The sequence below is a fragment of the Aplysia californica genome, unplaced genomic scaffold, assembly GCF_000002075.1.
Source record: "Aplysia californica isolate F4 #8 unplaced genomic scaffold, AplCal3.0 scaffold01202, whole genome shotgun sequence".
Lineage (NCBI taxonomy): Eukaryota > Metazoa > Mollusca > Gastropoda > Aplysiida > Aplysiidae > Aplysia > Aplysia californica.
This window is the reverse complement of record NW_004798472.1, coordinates 24,099-25,377: the sequence shown is the minus strand read 5'-3', so window position 1 is coordinate 25,377 and position 1,279 is coordinate 24,099. Positions and strand designations below refer to the sequence as shown.

Sequence of the window (1,279 nt, the reverse complement as noted above, 5' to 3'; positions counted from 1 at the left end):
GGAAGGAGGAGGGGACAGTTTGAAAAACTGGTCGCTTTTAAGAACAAGCGAGCTAACCCAGATTCACAGGGTTTCCAGAAATCTTGACCTACACCAAAAGTGGGCATATCCCTACCTATAAGAGAAGTTTGGTTTCATTGGTGTGTGTATTTGTTTGGTTATAGAGAAAACTCTCCTTGTATTTTAAAGAAACTAAACATTTTCTCAAAACAGCATTTTTCGGGATAGCCCTCGCGTGCTTAAAAGTGACCAAATACAGTCCAGCCTGCTCTAACGGTAACCTTTTTATGACAATGATGACCTGTACAAACGGTCATTTCTCAGCCCCACTTACGATTTCTATTTTATCTTACTTTATCTTATTTTACTATTTTTTAAACTTTATAATGATACTGTTTAAGACGGCCACCTGTCTAAGACATCCACTTTCCTCCCCTAAAATTAAAGACCGTCCTAGCCACTTTTGGCTGTATCTTCATGTTTTTTTAAATAATCGCTTTACTCCAGTTATGTGAATGTATAATTGTTAGTTTGCTTGCTGACTTTACTGATGAGTTGCTTGATGATGAGAAGACAAAAGGCGTTCACATATGAGTCACGACGTGGTGGAATCAGGCGCTCGTCAATTTTTGGGCATATGGAGTTATTGGTATCATTTTAAACTTGTTCAATTGTCTTGTTTTCGATGATCGATGAAAAAATCATCCATCTATCTTTAATAGAAGTCTACATATATTTTTTTATTGAAGTAGGAGAGGGTCACCTGGTAGAAGGGGTAAAATTAGCGAGAAAACGGCTGCCACAGTTTGGTGATATCCAAAGCTTGAGAGTATTTGGAAACAGGCAAATTTACTTTTTTGGTCCCTTTAACAAACTGTTTTTAAGTAAAAATGTACACAATAAACATGACAAAGGGAAACGGAAAAATGCCTCTTTCTTTGATTTCATTATTTAAACGAGCGCCTGATTTCACCACGATGCCTTACATATAGGACTGTTGGTGTTGGAGAAGGTTCAGAGACGGCCTTTAAAATCGTTTCCTTTTTTTGCCTTTCTCCACTATACTCAGCCTTGGCGACAAACACATTCCCACATGCGCAAGAAGACACACAGACAGAAGGACTCACTCCAGGGATCTTTGGCAAGCACGGTGGGTGAGGGCTCACTGGGTGGGCTGGGACCCGCGCGGTTGTGAGCGATGACCCGGAAGGTGTACTTGTTGTCCTCCACCAGGTCACTGACCCTCAGCTCTGTGGCGGGAACTGGCTCTTTGTTCACG

General features: G+C 41.0%; 1 protein-coding gene across 1 annotated transcript in view; it reads right to left on the bottom strand.

The window, feature by feature from the left end:
* Positions 1–1,279, bottom strand: part of LOC101851695 (titin) — a gene marked incomplete at both ends in the record, with an annotated part of 144,092 nt that overhangs the window by 128,821 nt on the left and 13,992 nt on the right. Inside the window, 1 exon segment of the mRNA XM_035973402.1 lies at positions 1,136–1,279. Within this exon segment, the coding sequence (XP_035829295.1) occupies positions 1,136–1,279 (144 nt within the window).